The sequence below is a fragment of the Lytechinus variegatus genome, chromosome 9 (assembly GCF_018143015.1).
Source record: "Lytechinus variegatus isolate NC3 chromosome 9, Lvar_3.0, whole genome shotgun sequence".
Classification (NCBI taxonomy): domain Eukaryota; kingdom Metazoa; phylum Echinodermata; class Echinoidea; order Temnopleuroida; family Toxopneustidae; genus Lytechinus; species Lytechinus variegatus.
Window position 1 is genome coordinate 1,607,570 of NC_054748.1, and position 19,770 is coordinate 1,627,339.

Here is a 19,770-nt window from a genome sequence, read left to right on the forward strand (position 1 = left end):
CTTTCATTCACCCTTTATTTTGCCCGTCTATTTTTTCTATCCCTTTTTCTTTTTTTCTTCCTTTCTATTTGTCTGTCTTTCTTCCTTTCTATCTGCATGTCTTTCTTCTTTTATTTAATTCTTCATTTATATCTTTCCTTTTGTTCTGTTTAAATCTTTTAATTTTTTTTCTTTTGCTTTGTTTCATTTATACTTCATCTTTCTTCCATTTTTATTTTCCCTTTTCGTTTTATCCCTTTCTTATTTCTTTATAGCTACTGAGTCTTTATTTCTTATTTTCCCCTTTTCTCTTCCTTTTCTTTCTTTCTTCCTTCACTTTTTTGTCATCTTTCTATTTTTCTTCCTTATTTTTTTGTCCATTCTTTCGTTTTTATATATGCTTTTCCTTTTTGTTTCTTTCTTCCAAAACTTTTTTGTAATCTTTTTATTTTTCTTCCTTATTTTTTCTTCAATTCTTTCGTTTTTATATATGCTTTTCCTTTTTTTAATCATTCATTTTGTTTTTCCCCCTTTTGCTTCCTTCCCTTTAATAATTCTTAATTTTTCTTTCTAAATTTATTTTATTTCTGCTTTCTGAATTTTTTGTGTCTTTTTTACTTTCTTTTTTTTTCTTTATTTCGTCGCTCATTCTTTTTTCGTTCATTCTTTATTTACCCTTTTTCTTTACTTTGTTTCTTCTCTCTGTCTTTCTTCTCTTAACTCTTTATTTTCCCTTTTCGTTTTTTTCTCTTTCTTTCTTTCTTTCTTTCTTTGAATTTACCTTTCTTTCCTTTATCTTTTTGTAGTCTTCATGTTTGCGTTAATTTTCCTTTCATTTTTTCTCTCTCAATTTTATTTCTTTGTTTCATTTCCCTTTTTTTCTCTTCCTTCACTTTTTACATTTTATTCCCTTTTTATCCTTCTTTTTTTTCTTTCTAACTTTCTTTTATTCGCTTTTAGACTATTTTCTTTTTCGGTTCCATGTTACTTTTTTAAATCTTTTCAGTTCGACCTTTTTCTTTTTTTTGTGTGTGTTCCTTTTAGTTTCTTTCTTTTCTTTTTCTTTTTGTTCCTTCACTTTATCATTGATAATTGTTTTATTTCTTTCATCCTTTTCCTTCTTTTATTTATTCTATTTTTCTTTCTTTTTTATTTTTAAGTCCTTTTTGCTTGCTTTCTTTCGTTTACTCTTTATTTTTCATTATTTTCTGTTTTGTTCCTTTCATCTTTTTTTCTGCTTCATTCTGACCCTTTTCTGTCTTCTTACTTTAATACCTACTTACTTTCTTTCTTCATATTTTATTCTTTATTCGTACCTGCTTTATTTACTTTTTTCTTTCTTTATTTTGTGCACGTGGACGTCTCGAAATAATAAAATCAGTCATTGCGTATAAAATGCCTATTTCGCGCAATGCGCCAGAAACAGTGTACGCGCAGCGCCCATGATATTCTCTTCACATAAGGTACGCTTCTATTGGTTAAACTGCCAATATAACGCGCATTTTGATTGGTAAAATCTTAAAAAATGGGCGTGTTGGAGATAAGAAGGGGGCAGTCCTTATAGAGATAAGAACGCGTTAAGAAGATTTTCAGAATACCGATTTGCAATGATTTTAGCGTCTTCTTATCTCAGTGAGATAAGATAAAAGATAAGAACAAAGATAAGAACGTTTTCAGAATACCACCCCTGATTTCCTTTATAAATTACGCTTAATCTAGCGCGGATCTGGCGCGTATAATGTCAAATTCTGATGCGCGCTTTTGTCACAGTACGCCGAATTGACACTTGTTCCCGGTTACCATGGTTAGATACGCTATTTTATTCATGAGTCCCTGTTTTTTATTCATGAGTTCACTCTTCAAGCAGTGAACTCATGAATAAAATAGCGTATCTAACCATAGTTAAAGCGTGCATTACTTTTGGACATTTTTTTATACACGCGCCAGATACGCGCTAAATTAAGCGTAATTTATACAGGATATCTGCATAAACCATGGACTCAGCCGTAGGTTTTTAAAAACCCCTTTGTGAATTCGGGCCAAGGGTTTCATCGGTGGATGCAAAAGAGTTACCATTATTATTGTAATTCTACATGTGTTGTGGCACAGTGGTTATGTCTCCGGACTTCGAACCTCTATAGAGGGATTCATACCCACCGTACCACTCTCGTTCGTTTACAAGGCGTACACGTGTCCAGTTGAAGTAAATTGATACCAGTTAGGAATTCCTCGAATGCTCGAGAAAATGATTAAGGCAGTCATTCTGCATACGCGCTAAATAAGCGTAATCTATACACAGTTAAAACGCTGTTCAAAATTTTATACAACGCTGTTTACTATATGAACCTTACAGTAGTTGTTTAACAGTTTAAACAATCATGTTTGATTTATTGAAGAGATTAGATATTGAAAATTAAACTTTGTTTAAGATTTAAACACTAGTTTAAACTGTTTAAACAATTACTGTAAGGTTCATATAGTAAACAGCGTTGTATAAAAATTTTAAACAGCGTTTTTACTGTGTACAGGAAATCTGCATAAACTATGGATTCAACCGTGGGTTTTCAAAACCACCTTTGTGAATTCGGGCCATATTTTGATCTTGCATGTTATTTATCAGTTTTTTATACCCGCAAGAAATAAAAAAAATCCTCGCAGAATTCAAAACCATATCTGGGTTCCATAACACAAAGGTTTGCGATGAATTGCAAATATGAAAGAACCTCACTGATTGGTTCCTGGTCAGTATCTTAAACCAAATGCGCGTGTAACATTGATCTTTATTGGCCAGTCCATTTAGCGATTGATCGCTAATCTTTGTGTTACACAGCCCTGATGTCACATTTCGCGTTATTGCAGCACCCACAATCCTAATCAATGCCGTACCCAAAGGGAAGCTTATGATGTGAATCTACACAAGAAGTTGATGCGATTCAAAATTTAGTAAGAGTCGTACATGCAAATCTTTCATCACTTACAAATAATTTTTTAATTAGACCTGTAGCTTTTCGGACACTTTGTCAGCGATTTTACAAGCAGGAAGCGGATATCACAAGCTACTGAAAATCCTTGCATCTGATTGACTTAGTCAGTGGTCAGTGAAAATCAAGAGCTGATCTCGTCTTGAAATACCTCCCCTTCCCTCCCCTCCGATTTTTATCGTTACTCATGTTTCTGAATAGGCCAGTTCGAAGTTAATTCATGGGCAAATTTAGTCAAATTACCTTTCATTTCTATCATTGGGATAAAAAGATTTAAAAGCAAAATATTTCGGAAGCATTTATTACATACTAGCAGGAGGAAGGAATTGAATGCGTGTAAGTATGTTGTACAATGTAGACCTATTCGACTCATTGTTGTTTTGTGGATGTACTGAAAAACACAATTGAAAAGAATATATGGATAATCAAGACATCAAATTTGGTGCTAATTAGTCTTATTTGATTTCAAACCACCGTGTCGCTTGAGTACCAATGACCTTCCTCTGATCATGCGCAGAATCTTCTGACCATGCGCAGAGTGGAACTTCGAATTAACTGGCTTATTGAATGATATATGTCCGTGATTTTCACTGACGGAAGTTGCAAGATTCCAGATATTTTTGTGCGTGTTTGTTCGGCTTTGGGGCGCAATTATTATATAATAAAAAGTAGGAATACTGAGAACACGATTTGAGACTCACCCTCGGTTGCATTTTTGCAGATATTATGGAATTAAAGAGAATGATGGAAAAGTTGGGGCAAGCGAAAACTCATCTAGAATTGAAGAAGATGATCGCCGAGTGTGACCTTGACAATAGCGGAACTATAAACTTCGAAGAATTCTTGATCATGAGGTTGGGGAAAAAATCAAGCATACTGAAACTGTAAGTATCTATCAACTTGGCACTCCCCTTTTAGTCTAACTATTAATCGGGAGAGGGGCATGGGGAAAAGGTCCACGACCAAAAACAAAACGAACAAAAAAGCATGCAGGTGAAAAGGAATTTAAAGAAGTCTTAATCAGAGACAAGTCATTGAAATAAGAAAGCTATGACATTTTTAAGTTGTGAATTTCACAAAACAATTATATGCACACTGGTCGGAAGTAAAATAAGGGAACTAATAACATCACCCGCTCACCTTTTATTGTGTATTTTGATATAATTTATGGAAAAAGATATATTCCAATGTCCCCTCATTGAAAAATGGAAAATTTGTTTTAACATTCTGTGGTTAAGACAATCTGTAAAAATGGAAATATTGAATAATTCAAACGTTTAAAATAGTGAATGAAGGACATCATCAACTACCCCATTTATATATCAACGAGTTTTGTAATATAAACAACAATCTATGATGTCATAAATTTTGAGATCCGATTTAGATGGAACTTGCAGCGTTGTGTTTATTTTATCATGCCCTATTGATTGAAGTCAACATGTTTTTTTTCGGGTGGACTCGACCTTTAAGAATCACTCTTTGGAAATGCTACCCAAATCACAAATACTGAGACACAGCTTCTCTTCGTAATATTTCCATTATTACAACATCCATGCAAAACATTAGTGATCGTATCATTGAACAATGGAATATCGATCAACATAAGATGATCTAGTAATTCCTTATGACCATGATGACTAGTGCTGTAGCTCGGATTGTTTACCGGGCTGAATCCTGCCGAGTTGGCATTGACCGGCTCGGAGCTTTACGGGTCGGGTTTCACTTTGAATCCCTCGAACCCGGAAAATAAACCCATGCATTGTTCATACTCCCGCCGATGGTTCATGTGTTGCTGCCTGCCATTGATGATGTCCAATCGGCGTCCACTTAACTACTACATATAAATACATCTAACAATCCAACCCCCCTAACACCATACTTCCCCCACCCTAAAAGAAATGGGTGGCCTATTTTCTATATAACTTACATATAACTCAACTTAACACAAGGTAACCCTAAACATAAAATAAAAATGCATGAATGTACATTTGTTTTTCCTCTTTTTTCCTTGATCATATCTTTTTCTTTTTTTTTGTTATTCTTTGATTTTTTTTTTTTAGTTATGACAGTTATGATGTTATGTTTGCATGATTTCGGATGATGTCTCTTAGTGTGGTACGGTATGTCACTGACACAGCTCCCGTAGGACTAGCGTGCCAAAATTGATTTTTTGGTTGTTTTGGCTTCAGTAGGGTCCCCTTAGACCAAAAACGATGGGGTTCAAATTTTCAGACCCCTCCTTCCCTTTGTGGGGGGGGGGGTCCTTTTTGGCGCCATATTGGCCTGTACAAAGCCCAATAGGATAATCCATTGTTTTCAACCTTATTTCTCACTTTTCTTCGCCAATTATATTTTTAAGTTGTCTGAGGTGTATGAGAATGAATATTTGATGATGTTGTGATGTCAATGTTTTTTAACTTTTACCATATGGGGGCGGACTTTACGAAAAATGCCCCAAAATTGTAAAATATTGCCCCCAAAATATTATTTTTCCCTTTTTTGGCACTAAAATTAGGACAAAAGGATTACAAAATGAAATGAATATGTCTTGTTATACAATCCAACAACAGAGGAATATATCACATGTAATGGTTATCATTATTTTTGGTCAATTGATGTAAAAATCATCCCCATTTCAGGATTTTATGCAGTGAAAACCTTACTACAACACTAGAGGGCGCCATAACTTATGATAAGCACTTCCCTAAAAAAAACAAATTCTAGGCACTGTAATTTTATCAATAAATTTGAAAGCTGACACATTTCAAGAGCAATTATTTCCAATGTCGATTCATAGAATGGGCATCTAATTCATTTTGATTCTACCCCCCCCCCCCGGGGAAATGGCTGCCTTAGGCTAAAAATAAAAAAATCCTGGATTCTTTATTTTTGTTACTTACGTGACCTTAATTTTGTTTCTATTCAAAGATTTTTAAGGGTGAAGAAGTAAATCGGGAAAAGTTACAAGGACCCAGAAATCCAAGATGGCTTCCAAAAATGGAGTTTAAAATGGCTGTTGATACTTTAAATTGACATAGCACATTTTATATACCTGGGATAGATGAAATTGGTGTCTAGACTATGGTTTCAACGATCAAAATTGGGACAAGAATACCGTTTCCTTTTTTTATTATTTATTTAACTTTTGGAGGCCATCTTGCACTCAACATACCGGGAGAGTCGATGGTCCGGTATGTTAAAAAATCCAAGATGGCTTCCAAAAATGGAGTTTGAAATTGCTGTTGCTGCTTGAAAAACCGATATAGTTTGTTCAATATCCGGGAATATGAATGTGACTACCATGGAAAAGTGAGTCTATTAATACATTAGAATAAGTTACAAGGAGAGTCGTTGGTCGAGTATGTTAAACAATAGAGTATAAAATAGCCACTGTTATTTACAAGTGGACATGTAATATCCATCAAGAATATGGTTTGATGTCTAAACCATGATTTTAAAGTCAGAAAATTAGTTACAACCGTTCGAGTGTTGTGGCCCAGTGGATTGGTCTTTTGACTTTGAAAGGGTCGTGGGTTCGAATCCCAGCCATGGCATAGTTTCATTCTGCAAGAAATTTATCAACATTGTGCTGCACTCAACCCAGGTGAGGTAAATGGGTACCCGGTAGGAAGAAATTCCCTGAATGCGCAAAGAAATTCCTTGAATGCTAGAGCGCCTAGGCAGCCCATCTAAGGCAGGGGTAATAATAATGGCAAGGCCCGCTGGGAGAACATTTTTTAGAACTGAAGTGGCTTCCCTATGTAAATATACCTATATTATTAATATTATCATATTGGACAGTCATTGGTCTATGTCGGAAAATCCAAGATGGCGTGAAGAAATCTGAGTCTAAAGTGAATGCTGTTACTTTAAAATGGACATAGTTCATTTAAAATTCACCAAGGACATATAATTTTGGTGTCCACTCAATGGTTTCATGATTATAATGATACTTTCGACTAGTTACAAAGATATGCACTTGTCCATTTTGCCTAAAAATCCAAGAAAGTTTTCAAAATGGCATCTAAAATGATTCCTAAAACTCATTAATAATGGTCAGAGTTCATACAATATTAATATGTGAGGAATAATTTGGATGTCTACATGGTGGTATAAAGGGTCAGATAATACATTCAACAAATAACAAGGATATTTAGTTTTCCATTTTGTCTAAAATCCATGGTAGATTAAAAAAAATCATCAAATGGGTTCTATTACAAACTCACGAATCAATGATAACTTATCCCATACATTTAAGTGTAGGCACCAAAATATTTCTCACAGGTTGGTATTGTTTGAATAATGTCTCCACTTTTAAGTAACAATAGTCATTTTGGAACCCATTTTTAAAAGCCAACTTGGATTTTAAGGCAAAATGGATAACTGCATAGTCATTGTAGCCAGTCCTTAATATGCATTTTTAATTTCAACTCTTGAAATACTAGTGTAGACACCAAAATAATATCCCCAGGTGTATGTTTAATGTTCTACGTCCACTTTTAAGTAATAGCAGTCATCGAAGTAATCTTGGATTTTTTATAAACTAGACATCCGACTGTTTCAACTTGAAACAATACTTGATCCTTTAAACTCTAGTGTAGACACCAAAATCAAATCCACAATGTGCATTTCTAATGAAATAGGTCTACTTTTAAGAACCACAGTCAATTTAGACCCTGCATTTTGGAGGCCATATCGCATTTTTTTACATACCAGACCACTGACAGCCCTTATTTACTTATCCAAATGTCTTATTTGACCCTTGAAACCATTGGTTTAAACACCAAACTGGGGGCCGTTTCATAAAGCTGTTCGTAAGTTAAGAGTGACTTTAAGAACGACTGGTGATCCTTTCTTATGCGGTAAACCATCGCCTATGGTGTATACCATTTACCAAAAGAAAGGATCACCAGTCGTTCTTAAAGTCGTTCTTATCTTACGAACAGCTTTATGAAACACCCACCTGATATCTCCCAGGCCGATATGAAATGAACTATGTCCGCTTTAACTATCAGCAGCCATTTTAAGATAATTTTTTGGAATTCATCTTTGATTTTTGTACATACCAGACCACTGTCTGTCCTTGTAACTTATCCTTATATATTACTTGACCCAAACCAGTGGTTTGAAATTAAACATCGAAATGACATTTCCATGGACGATATGAAATCAGCTATGTCTGCTTTAAGTTTAGCAGCTATTTCAGAATAAATTTTTTGAAGCCATCATGGATTTTTGGACCCACCAGACAACTCACTGTCCTTGTAACTTTTTCCAATTAACTACTTCACCCTTAAAATCATTGAATCAAATTGCGGATTTTTAGCACACGGCGGCCTTTTTTGATGACATCTTATATTTTCCAGGTATCCTGGGGTCCTTATATTCACTCTACCCTGTGTCAACAAATTATTTTAACTCCTAGACCATGGAGTATGAAACTAATTAGGATTCTACATGTAGGGTGGATAATGAGTGAGTCGTATTCATTTTTGAATTTTAAGTGAATGGTGGCCATCTTGGATACTATCTTGAAAATAACCACTTTCCCTGATGCAGATTTTGGTAGATTTTTAGTATATTATTCCTGAGGTCAATTAGTACTAAAAACTGTTGAAAAACAATGTAAGTTCGAAAGTTCTCTAAACATCACATGTTATTTCAATATATAATAATAATGATGTGGGGGGGGGGGGCTAAAAAATATATTTTATGTGTTTCTTTCTGTCTATCAGTAATTGGAAATTCGCCGAGAAGTATATAATTGACAATTCGAATTGAAGTCCTTTAATCGTAAATTGTACTCTAGAACGAGTGGCCGAATGGTGAAAGTTGTATGCCAGTCAGTTGGGGGGGGGGGGGGGAGTAGGGGATATGGTTGGTAGGATGCTCGTCTAACTTGAAGCCTTCAGATATAGGCATTCTAGCTGTCTAGGGATGATAAAATACCATAAAACAATTCATTTTTAACCGGGCGCAAAATTACTAATACTCCTGATTTTAGTGGGTCTTGTTATAGGTGACCACCCCCCCCCCCCACCTCAGGCAGTGGGTGAGGGTCGGGAAAATTGGAACCCTATCATTTCCTGATAGATTGGACCCAAGTGAATAAAAAACAAAAACAAAAACAATTTCGGCACAAAAATCCTGCAGGAGCTGTGTCATGATATACCGTACCACACTAATATCATCATAAGTTATGGCGCCCTCTAGTGTTGTATTCAGGTTTTCACTGCATAAAATCCTGAAATGGGGGTGACTTTTACATTAATTTACCAAGAATAATCATATAAATTACATGTGATGTATTCCTCTGTTATTGGACTGTACAACAAGACATATGCACTTCATTTTGTAATCCTTTTGTCCCAATTCTAGTGCCAAAAAGGGGGAAAATTATATTTTTGGGGTAATATTTTACAATTTTGGGGCATTTTTTCGCAAATCCGCCCCCTTATGGCAAAGTAAAAAAATATTGACATCACAACATCATCAAATATTCATTCTTGTACACCTCAGACAACTTAAAAATATAATTGGCGAAGAAAAGTGAGAAATAAGGTTAAAAACAATGGATTATCCTATTGGGCTTTGTACAGGCCAATATGGCGCCAAAAAGGACCCCCCACAAAGGGAAGGAGGGGTCTGAAAATTTGAACCCCATCGTTTTTGGTCTAAGGGGACCCTATTGAAGCCAAAACAACCAAAAAATCAATTTTGGCACGCTAGTCCTACGGGATGACACACCATACCGCACTATCTGTTCCGAATTAATTTGTCTGCTGTTTATTACAACTTTATTTGATTTGAGAATTCACAGCTGCAATTATCATTTTTGTCTCGCCCACCAGAGGTGAAGGCGAGACTCACGGATCCAAATGTCGTCCGTCCGGCGCCCGTCCGTCCGTCACAAACCTGCAATCCCGACCTTTCGTTTGAGGACGCGTACGCCTATTTAGAACGGTAGTTCATTTTGGGAGAGACCTATGGGCCCGTCGTCATGGTCGTAAAACTCCGTCCTGTAATGCAAATTGTGTGACATGAGATTTTTTTTCGTTTCGCATCTGGAACGGAAACATTCAATTTGCGTTTCGTGTGCAAAATTCTGGTTGCAGAGATATATCTGATTTAGGACGACTTTCCAGATCCAAATTTGGTTCCTCTCAGAGCTCGAGAGGCCGCCCGGGGGACCCAATTCCAATGAATGGTGGATACCAGGCGCGACCACACGTAAAAAGCGAAAGAGTGGGTAAGTACGTTACGTATAGGCCTATGTAGCGTTATGAGGGTGTGAGAAACAATGATTAAAATACTGAAAAGGGATATATTTCCACTACTTGTAGGGTGTCACAACCCAAATACTTCTTGAGAGATGCATTTTCATAATCTGGAAAAGACCTTCCCTTGTTTAGGGTGCTTTTCGGAACCCCATGGTCGCGCCTGGTATCCACTCATCAATGGAAGTGTACCCCCCGGCAAACCCCCCATTTCTGCGGAAAAGGAAAACATACTGCCCATTACATTGTGTGCTAGAGGCATATCGTTTATGTAGAAGTGCTGGTGCTGGCAAAAGAAAAAAAACTCCGCAAATTTAGACGGTTTATGGCCTGTTGCATGCTGTGTACATGTCAACGCATGGGAAATGATTCGGCTTGAGAGGTGATCTGACCCATGGATTTAATTGCCAGTGATTAACAAATAATGCACATTAAATGCAATACCGATTCGATGGACTGTAATTATAGTAAGTAGTTACTATGACTCTCAATAAACTACTCTTTGAGACAGTGGGTTTGTAAACTATGAAGCTGAGTATATATTCTCGTTTCTCTCTGTCGCGCTGCTTACATTCAGCCTTTGCGATATTATACTCATGTCATGTGTTTTTCTGCCAAGAGGTGGCGCTGCACCTCTTTACATCTTTCCCTTCATTTTTTTTTTTTTTTTTTTTTTTTTTTTTTTTTTTCAAATAAGGTCATGAACGAAATACTTTTTTTTTTTTTTTTTTTTTTTTTTTTTTTTTTTTTTTTTTTTTTTTTTTTTTTTTTTAATGTACCACAAGTTAAATTCAGGCCAGATTCTTTTAGAGAATTTTACTTTTGGGTTGAATTGTGTCAGTGTAAACTGGAAGTTTACTGGATCCAAGTCAAAACTGAAAATTTGTGAAACTTGATAAGCAAATAATCAAGACTTTACATAGTGGCAAAATATGTCAGATGCCTGTAAGGGATTTCAATGTAACAAGGCATCAGTTTGTTTTGTTTTTTGTATTAAACAGTTAACTACAAAGAAAATACATACAAACATAACAGATGTGCAAGCTGAGGCAAAAAAAAAAAATGATAACAGTCCACTTTCACTGTAATAGTGTTGAACAGTCAGTAATTCGACGAATGTCCCAACAAAATGTCCATCAGTTTGTATCTATCAAAAGTTCAATAACACACTTGAATCATCTTGTCCAGCATAATCAGTTCCTTAGTTCGTATTTCACATTGAATTCTTACTTCACAAAGTCTCGGAGATAGGCAGGGGGGTGGATAGTGCGACCACATCTTGTCTTTACTTCCTGCCTCTCTTGTGTTTCAGATCGGTCATCACACTCATCATCTGGGTTTGTCTGCTTATTTGGTTCAATCATCACTCCATCATCTGGTTCACGACGACTCCAGGTTTCACACACTAATCGCAGATGTCTGCGATTTCTACGATATGTAGCTCCATCCTCTGTCATCACCACATATGAGTGTGGTTCTGTTGCCATACGAAGGACCTTCGCTCTGCGCCACTCCCTTTGCCTATTGTGGGGTTGGATGCGAACTACATCTCCTGGTTTCATTGAAGGCAGTTCTTTGACTGAGCGATTGTAGTGATGAGCTTGTTTCTCCTTTGTCTTCTCCCTCTGTTCTTTCACACCAGTGGGAACTGCAGGTTCAAGCAACTTCGCAGTTGTTGGTAGGGTAGTGCGGGTTCTTCTATTCATTAAACGCTGCACTGGACTAGAGGAGAATCCTGGTGTTGGCGTGTTTCTGAATGCCAACAAACTCAGATATGGGTCATTGTGTCCTTCCTTAGCCTTCTTGAGTAGTGACTTGGCAGTCTTCACAGCATTTTCCACTTTCCCATTTGCCTGAGGATAAAGTGGAGATGTAGTTGTGTGCTTGAATTCCCACTTGGCTCCAAACTTGGCAAATTCATCAGAAGTGAATTGTGGGCCGTTATCTGTTACAACTTCCTCTGGAATTCCGTGTCTGGCAAATTGGGCTTTCATTTTGTGTATCACACCAGATGAAGTTGTAGTTGTCAGATAGTCCACCTCAATGAAGTTGGAGTAGTAATCTGTTATAACAAGGTAGTCACGTGAGTCGAGGACAAACAGATCAGCACCAACTTTGGCCCATGGTCTCTCCGGTATCTCATGTTGCTTTAGCGGCTCCTTCTGCTGTCTGGTTCCCATGGCTCTACATACATCACATCTTTGTATGTAGTTCTTTACTTCACTGTTCATATTGGGCCAATAGAGGCATTCTCGTGCTCTCTTCAGACAACTGCTTTCCCCTAGATGTGATGCATGTAGTCGTTCTATCATGCCTTGTCTCATGCTCTTTGGTATCACTACCCTTTCACCTCTGAAGATGAGACCATTGGCGATGCTTAACTCATCCCGTATGTGAAAATAGGGTATGACACCAGATGGAAGATCCTGTTGCCTCATTGGCCATCCATTCATTACTACTGCCTGTATCTCTTGCATCACCTCATCCTTTGCTGTGCACTGTTTTAACTCTTCCAGCAGAGGTCTTGCAATTGGCAGGTGATCCACCAGGTTGACCTGCTCCATCTCTGTCTGTTTTCCATCCACTTCCAACACAGGAAGATACGCTCGGCTTAGCGTGTCAGCAATGTACATCTGCTTGCCTGGATGATAAATGATATCAGCATCATAAGTTTGCAAGCGAAGGATGAGTCTCTGAAGCCTTTTGGGAGCTTGATGCATGTTTTTTTTTGCAATGATCTCCAATGGCTTGTGATCACTTTGAACAGTCACCTTCCTTCCATAGGTATATTGGTGGAATCTTTCCAGTCCAAAGGTAACTGCAAGCAACTCCTTTTCTATTTGTGCATAGCGACTCTCTGCCTCAGTGAGCGCCCTACTTGTATACGCTATCGGTTGACCTTTCTGCAGGATGGCTGCTCCCAGGCCCTTTTCTGAAGCATCTGCCTGCAGAACGAGCCCTATGTCCTTGTCAAAGTACCTCAGAACTGGTTCTGATGTCACAGCCTCCTTGATGCTTTTGACTGCAGCATCATGCACGTCCAGCCAGCACCATTCTACATCTTTCTTGGTTAGTGATCTGAGAGGTTCACACATCTCACTCAGGTTGGGGAGGAACTTACTCAGGTAATTTACAAATCCGAGAAAGCGTTGTACCCCCAGCAACATCTGTTGGATTCTGCATGTCTCTCACTGCCTTTACCTTTGCTGGGTCTGGTTTCAATCCTTCCTCAGTTATCAGGTGACCCATGAAAGACACATCTTTCCTTTTGAATTTCAACTTCTGTTTGTTGAGTTTCAGATTTTTCTCCCTGCATCGTTCCATCAAAGCTCTCAGCTTGGTGTCATGGTCTACTTCTGCATCTGTCATTGTGTCACCCTCACCATACACCAGGATGTCATCTGCTATTGTTCTTACTCCTTGCAGACCTTCTAGTGCTTCATCTAGCCTACGCTGAAATTCCTCTGGTGCCGATGCAATACCGAATGGCAGCCTCTTCCATCTGTAACGCCCAAACGGGGTGTTGAATGTAGTTAGGTACGAGCTGTCCTCCTCAAGTTCTACGTGCCAGAACCCATTCTTTGCATCGACTACTGAAAACACCTTTGCCCTGGACAAATCTGGCAAGATGTCTTCTATTATCTTCATTGGGTAGTGGTTCCTTCTGACTGCTTTGTTCAGGTCCTGAGGGTCTAGACAAACCCTCAATTTGTTGTTAGGTTTGTTGACGCACACAAGACTGGAGACCCATTCTGTTGGAGTATCGACTGGGGCTACAACATCTGCTTCTACCAGTCTCACTAGCTCAGCTTTCAGTCTCTCTTTAATAGCAACTGGTACCCGTCTTGGAGGATGCACAACAGGTTTTACTGTTGGGTCCAGTTCTATCTTGTACTGGCCAGGTAGCTTCCCAACTCTATCATCGAACACATCAGAATACTCATGGCTCAGTTGCTCCGCTGAGCTCAGCCGTGGCAAGTCAGTCACCTCCATGATGTTTTCATGTTGCACGGTGATTAGGCCCATCAATTGACTGGTTTCACTACCCAGTATAGGAGTCAGCTTCCCATTATCCACAATGATGAACTCCACATCAAAGATCTCTTGATTCTTGGGATTGACAACTTCTATCGTGCACTTTCCCATTGGTTGTTCTGTACTCATATTGTACATTGACAGCAATCCCTTGGTAGGCTGAAGCGACATGGTACTTGTGTCAATGCATGAAGAAGGAAGCACGTTGCAGGTTGCCCCACAATCTACCTGAAATCTCACTGAATGCCCACGGACCATCATGTTTGCAAAGATCCGTTTCTTTGGCCTTTCTTGAATACTTTTTATCTCTTCTGGTTCAAGGGTGATCACATGTAGAGTGAAGTCTGGATCCTCCTCTTCTCCTTCTCTGCTAACACCATGTACGTTGCTCAGCATGGTCTTACACTGGTTCTTGAAATGGTTATATTTCCCACATCGTGCACACTGTTTCCCATAAGCAGGACATTTCTCCTTGATGAATTCATGCTCTTGCCCACAGTATCGACATTTACGTGGTTTGCGGGTTCCAGGCTTCTGCTTTGTTGACTGCTTATGAGAGGAGTGCTGGATAGAGGACTCCCTCACTGCATGCACTGCGTCTCCATCTAATACACCCATTCTACTCTTTGTCAGTTCGGATGCACGGCAAATCTGGATGCACCCCTCCAAAGACAACGCCGTTTCTCTCAAAAGCCTCTCTCTCAAGCTTGACTCTCTAATTCCACATACAATGCGGTCTCTTAGTAGACCATCTGCAAGCGTAGAAAAATTGCAGTTGGCAGCCAGCAGTTTCAATGCTGTCAAGTACGTGTCAAATGTCTCTCCAGCTTGCTGATCCCTTGTGAAGAATTTAAACCGATCCACAGTCTCGTTGCGGGGAGGATTGCAATGATTGTCAAATGCCTTGACAACTTCCGCCAAGGTCTCTGTTGCTGGCTTTATGGTTTGATAAAGCTCTCTCCCTTTACTGCCAACAAGGTACAGCATCATCTTTACTTTTGTCTTATCTTCTTTGTCAGCCATGGCAAGGTCAAGATATAACATCAATTCTTCCTTCCAGAGTGCCCATACCTGCGGGAGGTTTTGTGCCTCCAAATCAAGCTGCTGGGGAGGTTTTAGCGCTTCCATATTTGCTTACGCTAGGTCCACTCGACACTGGATGGTTCAAATCAGGGTATGTAGCCAAAGGCAGAGTCAGAGATCAATTCACTGTTTCAAGCAAAATCACTGGTGCCAACCCAAATCTCCTTTGAATTCATATATGTCATGGATGCTCTAATACGGGCCAGATCCAGTCCCGATATGATTTATTTCTCGTTATAATGAACATTGACAGGCTTAATGAACTTAAGGCTATGGATGTAGAGTTTACTCACGTTCATTCTCTCTGCCTCTGACAGGGCAGTCCCACAGCTACAGTCTCGCGTAGGGTGCCTCAAATCTAGCACAAAATAAACACGTAACAGCTCCAAACATCGCCACCACTCCTGACACCATGTAGTAAGTAGTTACTATGACTCTCAATAAACTACTCTTTGAGACAGTGGGTTTGTAAACTATGAAGCTGAGTATATATTCTCGTTTCTCTCTGTCGCGCTGCTTACATTCAGCCTTTGCGATATTATACTCATGTCATCTGTTTTTCTGCCAAGAGGTGGCGCTGCACCTCTTTACAGTAATGATCTATATCTAAGCCTCAATTCGGTAAGTTTTCCTTACTCAATATGTACTCTTGTACAATTTGTTTGAAAAACCACTTTATTATCCATGTCATAATTTACATTTCGCATGTCTCCAGCCAGCTGGAGTCATAGCCATGATACAGGTACAGTCTTAGGCAGGCAAATGGCATGGCATGGCATGCTGGTATCGTTGAAAGAGCTTTGCACACGAAAAGCAAGATCTATAGGGTCTGTAACACAAAGCTTGGCAATGATTGTAAAACAGTTTTCTACGTTTGATTGTATTGACTGTAATGTATAATCAATCTAGAAATTCGAGTCTATGATTAATCGTTAACTTTTGAGTTACCCGACTCTAATCTCGCGTTGTAGAGATTTGCGAAAGGTGCCTAATGACACAACTCCACAACCGTAAGTCGCTTTTCAACCAAACATGGATGGTAGATGTACTTTGGCGACCTGCATGTTATGCTGCAGTCGGAAGTCACATGGCAAGGTCAAAGGTCATTTTCAGGTCAACATTAAGTTTAAGTGCAAGGCTCTTATGACAACTGTTATTCCATCCCAGTCATTTCACAATGAAGTTTCAATATAATTCTCTTGCGTGGCCTCGCAAATCACAATATTTCTGGTTATTTTTCATAAGAGGGCGAGACACAAAATTGCTTTTGCCTTGTTTTAATATATTTCCTTGATTATGTACGTATGAAATTTATTTGAATGAATAATAAAAGATCAATACAAGACAAAAAATTAATGTGCATGCGCACATGTGTGGTCATTTATTTCGCATAAGTACAAATATCAGTGATCAAAACTCGCATAAAAACCTTAAATGTGTCACGGTATCATTATCATCCTTATCCCACAGTGCGTTTCAGAAAAAAAAGGTAATCCAAATCTAGAGGGCAAATATTCTGATCATATTTAATATGGGGAAATTATTTTGCATGGAAGAAAAACTCGTCAGCTCTCTATTGATACCCGATTTGTACCATTTTAATTTTTCATTGATGTTGAAGACAACAAGTGCAGGTACCAATATTTTCCAAGTTTTGGTGAAGTGGGTAAAATGTGTGCTTGATAGAATAAAATGTAAAAAAGTAATGTTTGGAAAGAAGAGTAAAGGCATTAATCTGAAATGACGATTGAAAGGTTAATGTTTTATTCACCCACACCTTCAACATGTCCAACATTTTCCTTTGCTCACAAAATCGGTAGCGTGGAGGAATTAAGATCATCGTAATACCGTTTCACTATGTTTGAGCATGGTAGGTCCATACATCTTATTAACCAGAAATCATAAACTTCGTGGAAATCAAGGCAGTTAATTTTGTATCGACTGATATTTCGCTATCATGTTACAATGTACTTCTTACTTGAGAAATAAAGATTGAATATATTTGAATTATTCATTTCCTTCACAGAATTCTTATGTTTGAGGACAAGAAGAACGAAAGGGAAATGTCTGGAGGATCTGCTCCAAAGATGGACCTATAAAGAATATCAAGGAGTCAGCCCCCCCCCCTCCCTCCCCAAACCCAGATGATTAGGACTATTTCTCAGAATTCACATTTTTTCTTTGGAATTAGATTTTGACAAATAATTCTGGCAAATAAGAAAGTTATGATTCGAATTTAATGATACGATAAACCCAAACCAAGCTATTGGAATAATTTCCGCCAGGAGATTGATGTCTGCTGCGTTTTTACGTAGTGATATTAATGATAATAATAAAAAAATAATCTTAAAAATAAACTGGTAAATCCGTGTCTTTATTGGCAGAAAAACCACTCAACTCAAATAGTTCATAATGACTGCAGGGGCCGCGGAACGGTTTTGAAAGTGTGAAAAGTAATTGTAATTTAACATTTCTTTTAATTGTAACTGAAGAAAGTAATTGAGCCTAATCCTGGCTTCCATAGTAGTTTCCAAAGTTGAAAAATGTATTTTAGTTGTAACTCTCTATGAGCCAGTCCCCTCTTGATTATGGTGAGGATATTAAATGGGAATTTCACCATGACGAAAATTTCGAAGTAAAAATACCAGAAAACAAATATTCAGAGGGTTTGAAGAAAATCCATCAAATATTGAGACAGTTATTGGAATGTTACGTTACTGATTTGTGACGTCATATACGAGGCAGCTGCTCTGTTATGCTTATGTTTATCAATGTTTTGTTATGTTTTTCATTGGTTCATGATGTCTAAAAAAAATCTTTCAGGAGCAGGTGTGAAATGTCTGTTGATAAACTGAAGGTACAATGAAAACTATTTTCTTGTTTTTGAGAAAATGACATCGATTTTTTTTTACCTCACGAGACACAAGAAGCTGCTTGCGTGTGACGCCACAAATAAAAAAATTAAAATTCTAATAACGCCTTATGGTTTACGATTGGTCTGCGACTCAATTTTGGAATAAACGTAGTGGAATATGAAACTAATATTGAGACTTGAAATATCTTACTGTGTAAGGTTCGAAATCATCGTATGAATACCTATCTTCAAATCTGTGACTATACTATCATCCTTCTTAGAATAAAAGCGAAGATAAAATCTAGTCGTAATGACGTCATAATCATCCGATTGGCTACGATTTGGAACTAATTTGGCCTTTAATAAAAAATAGAGGCTTGCAATCTTTCAAAATGGTTATATTAGTATTCTCTCAATTATTTTTTACCTCAAATAAAATGACATGTTCAATTCACATTTTTAGAAAATGAGCAAAATGCGATTTTTGTTCAGCACACTCGGAAACTATTGCTCATTTATTTTGGGAATGTCCCCTTACTCGTCAATTTTTAGATGATTTTGAAAAAAAAAACACTCTTAAAAGTGAAATAAAATTATCTTTTAATGACTTTGTATTTGGAATACCAGCTGGACATTTTTCTTTTAATTTTGATATTTTATATGCCAAATATATCTTTTCAACTAAATGTTTAAAAGGAAACTTATCATTCTCAAAAGAAATTAAAGTATCAGCATGAGATAGAACGAACTATGCACATGCAATAAAATAAGTTTATTGTATATCTTGATGAATCGAGGCACATCGAACTTATTCAAATTATGTATTGTGTATATGTATGATATTGAATTTGATGTATCACATACATTTTGCATTTGTTTATATGCGTTGTGGAGAAACATTGAATAAAGACTTTCTTTGAAAAAGAAAAAAAAATAAGGTACGATATGAATATTGCAAAAAAAAGCGATTTATTCCAAAATCGAATCGTGAACAGCCGTAATGCATGTGAGGTGTGCGCTTGCATTTAAGTCTTTATAGATTGAATTTCCTCTACCTTTATCTTTTAATATTTTTTGGTTGCTAATTTTACGATAAATTTTTGTCAGGACGAACTTCCCATTTGATGACAATCATGATTTAGTCATGGTGATACTTGTGAAGGTAATGAAATTGATGATGATGATGATATTGGCGACGATGATGGGTATATTATGTGATAGTTATCATGACCGGTGAAGAGTCAGGACATGGCGCCCACTAAATTTTTGCGCAGCGGTTATATGAAAACATGAGGCTAATTGGAGTGGGTTGTTGCTAATCTGCATAAAGTCTAATGGTGGTGGTGGTGGCGGTGATGATGCTGATGTTGACAATGACTGTGGTGTTTGAAGAAGTCAGAAAAAATTTAGGACGACGCTTCGCATAATACGTTTGAAAGGATACATTTCTCCGGTGCTATGAGGTATTGCTTTTACGTACACGCATAAGTGCAATCAACTTATAACCGGTTTATAGTGTGGCACTTCACTGAAACTGACTGTTACGAAAAATGTGGACGTC

At 37.6% G+C, this 19,770-nt stretch overlaps 1 protein-coding gene across 2 annotated transcripts in view; it reads left to right on the forward strand.

Moving 5' to 3' along the window:
- The window catches only part of LOC121422125 (allograft inflammatory factor 1-like), a 51,899-nt gene extending 33,945 nt beyond the window's left edge, over positions 1 to 17,954 (forward strand). For both annotated transcript variants that reach the window (XM_041616964.1, XM_041616965.1), the window contains exons 6-7: positions 3,682 to 3,844; positions 17,382 to 17,954. In XM_041616964.1, coding sequence (XP_041472898.1) covers positions 3,682 to 3,844; positions 17,382 to 17,454 — 236 coding nt within the window. In that variant the 3' untranslated portion in view covers positions 17,455 to 17,954. The remainder of the gene's footprint in view (positions 1 to 3,681; positions 3,845 to 17,381) is intronic.
- The last annotated feature ends 1,816 nt before the right edge of the window (positions 17,955 to 19,770 follow it).